General features: G+C 45.1%; 1 protein-coding gene across 1 annotated transcript in view; it reads left to right on the top strand.

The window, feature by feature from the left end:
* Positions 1–2,279, top strand: part of Fh (fumarate hydratase) — a 25,953-nt gene extending 23,674 nt beyond the window's left edge. The window contains 1 exon segment of the mRNA NM_017005.2: positions 2,092–2,279. Within this exon segment, the coding sequence (NP_058701.2) occupies positions 2,092–2,234 (143 nt within the window). The 3' untranslated portion in view covers positions 2,235–2,279.
* Positions 2,280–3,180: the final 901 nt, after the last annotated feature.

Genomic DNA, 3,180 nt, shown 5'->3' with positions numbered 1-3,180 from the left:
CATGGGATGCATGTGGAGGTCAGAGAAGAGCTTGCAGGGGTCAGTTCTGTCCTTGTGGGTCTGTGGGATGGATCTCAGCAGCAGTCTCGGAGAAGAGCCCGGCACAGCAGCCCTTGTTTCCTATTAAGGGACTCAGGTGCTGGGTGTAGTCGCAGACGCCTGGAGAAGGCGAGCTGTAAGACCCTCTGTTGGTAATGTCACTAGGTGGCACTGCCTGGCTACCAACAGCAGATGGAGTCATTTATTTCTTCCTTTCCTAGACAGTATGTAATATTTTGACTTTGTTTTATTCAATTCAAATATAGAATGTTACTAACTAAAAGGGAAAGGTACAGATTGATATTTATAGGGAAAGGAGAGAAACCTAAATGGTTTTTTGAAACTGTCTCTTGTGTTCCTAGTCTTTCCCAGATTGTAACTGTTTTATGCAGACTTAGCTTACAGCTGACTACTGCTGCTGCCCAGCAGCCCTTTAAGGGGTCTGCTCCGGCTTCCACAGGTTGAGGCCGTCATTGTGTCCTGCTGTGTAGATGGCATTGGTCTGTTTTAGACTCAGTGATGGTACAGTTGTGTGACATGATACAGTTACCGCTGTAGAATGTTCTATAATCCTGACCTTAGGGGGCGGGTTTAATTCATGTGGTTTTGTTTGTTTGTTTTTTTCTGTTTTTTTTTTTTTTTTTTTTTTTTTTTTTTTTTTTTTTTTAGTTTTATAAAGTTGATAAAATGATTTGACTAATTTAAAATTGTTACACACCGGTATTCAAGTGCAAAGGTGCAAAGCAGCCCAAAGACTTAAAGAAGTCTTCACCTTTCTTCATGTGCTGTCGGCACTTCTAGCTTAGAGACCCCATCTAAGCAGATGACCGGGAAGCATTCCTAGGCTCTAGGACAGAGCCACCCGAAGATAATGTCCCTGTGACCTCGGCAAGAACCACCTCACTGGCTGAGTGAGGCCTGCTCTGGGCTCTTAGTGGCTTTGTGGTGGACAGGGCTTGAACTGAATACTGTTTTGTGGTGGTAAGCAGGGATGCTTACGATGTAGTCCTCACTCACACAGAAAGCACAGAAGACAGGCTGACCCAGGAGTTTAATGTGAATTCTTTCTGAAGTGACTCAGTCACTCCATGCCTGGGTCAGTGCAGTGAGCATTCAGAGATTCAGCCAAGACTAGAGTGAAGCGGGTACAATTTGGTTGTGGCTGCATCCAGACGTGTACCACTTACCGCCTGTTACCGCATTGCCTCAGCAGGCCCTACCGCTTTGGTCATAGTCCTCTGACTTTCAGTTTACTTTGTCCTCTGTCACTGATTTCATTGTCCTTGCCTTTGCCTTCTATCTGTCGATTTTCAGTGTCAGAGCAACCTTGAGAATTTCCCAGTGCCAGCCTTTATGATTCTTGAAGTGAACCAGTATCTATGATCTTTTGTTTTTGAGGCAGGGGCTTGCTGTGTAGCCCAGACTGAGACTGTGATCATTCCCTGCATGATAGGATTACAGTGCATCGTCCTGCCTCAGTTGTCTGGTTCCTTTGTCCCAGTAGATATTTTGGCTAAAACTCTCCCCTCCTTATCCCTGTGGTGCCTTAACCCTACACAGATGCCAGGGAATGGAATGGAAGCCGCTGTGCTGGAGCCCCCAGCAGAGCAGGGCTATGGGAACCGGTCCTGCTGGCCGGCAGCCTCTCAGAGGCAGTCTTGACAGCTGCCTGTTAAATAGCTGTCTGTTCTGCAGGCCTGCCACAATTAAAATTTTAGTGCTGCCTTAGAAAGAGGGTTATTGGACAGCATACCCAAGTGTGGATTTTTATGCTGTGGTATTTTCTTTTTCTTTTTTCTTTATGTTTCTTTCAGTTATTGGTCCATTTCAGCATAGGTCCATCTTGGAGAAAATGAGTCTGCTTAAGTCTGTTTCCCAAGAAAATCAAGGTTGTATTCGATAGAAGACGTGACAGTTATTGGCATGGTCACTTTATGTTTTAAAATAGATTATGTCATGTAAGAGGCCTGTAATAGCGGTATCAGTAAACAATTGCTTTTTATTTTAGAAAAACTTCTCTACTGATGTTTGTCTTGTATGCTTCTTCTTCAGGGTATGACAAAGCAGCGAAGATTGCCAAGACTGCACACAAGAACGGATCAACCTTAAAGAAAACGGCTATTGAACTTGGCTATCTCACAGCAGAGCAGTTTGATGAGTGGGTGAAACCCAAGGACATGCTGGGTCCAAAGTGACTTAAATAAATTTATATTAAAATAAACATGTATGAAATTTAAAAACAAGACTTATTTTTTTAAATTTTAATTTAATGTTTTTAAAATTATTCACTTTACATCCCACTCACTACCCTCTCCTGGTCACCCCTCCTACAACCCTTCCCCTATCCTCCATTCCCCTCCTCTGAGGGGGTGAGGAGCCCCCTGGGTAACCTCCAATGCTGGCACTTCAAGTCTCTACAGGGCGAGGCACTTCCTCTCCCACTGAGGCCAGACAAGGCACCCCAGCTAGAAGAACATCCCACATACAGGCAACAGCTTTTGGGATAGCGCCCACTCCAGTTCTTCAAGAAACAGATGAAGACCAAGCTACACATCTTCTACATCTGAGCAGGGAGGCCTAGATCTGGCCCATGTATGTTTTTTGGTTGGTGGTTCACTGTCTGAGAGTCCCAAGGGTCCAGGTTAGTTGACTGTTGGTCTTCCTGTGGGGTTCCTATCCCCTTTGGGTCCCACAATCCTTCCTCCTGTTCTTCCATAAGTGTCCCCAAGCTCTGTCCACTGATTGACTGGATGTCTGTGTCTGTCTGAGTCAGCTGCTGGGTAGAGTCTCTCAGAGGACAACTTAACAGAGTAGCATTGATATGTTAGGGATTAGTGTTTGCCCATGGGATAGGTCTCAAGTAGGGCTGGTTATTGATTGGCCATTCCCTCAGTCTCTGCTCCCTCCCCTGTGCCTGCATTTCTTGTATATAGGATAAATCTTGGGTTAAAAGTTTTGTTGGGGCATTAGTGTTCGCATCGCTCCACTGAGGTTCCTATCTGGAGACAAGAGGAGGTGGCCTCTTCAGGTTCCATGAACCCATTGAATTGAGTCACAGCTAACTAAGGTCACCTCCATTGATTCTTGGGCACATCCCTCAAGACTGTTCTTGAATGAAAATGAGAACATCAAAGAGGAAAC

Source organism: Rattus norvegicus, chromosome 13 (assembly GCF_021556685.1).
Source record: "Rattus norvegicus strain SHRSP/BbbUtx chromosome 13, alternate assembly SHRSP_T2T, whole genome shotgun sequence".
NCBI classification, from domain to species: domain Eukaryota; kingdom Metazoa; phylum Chordata; class Mammalia; order Rodentia; family Muridae; genus Rattus; species Rattus norvegicus.
This window is presented reverse-complemented; position numbering and strand designations above follow the sequence as displayed.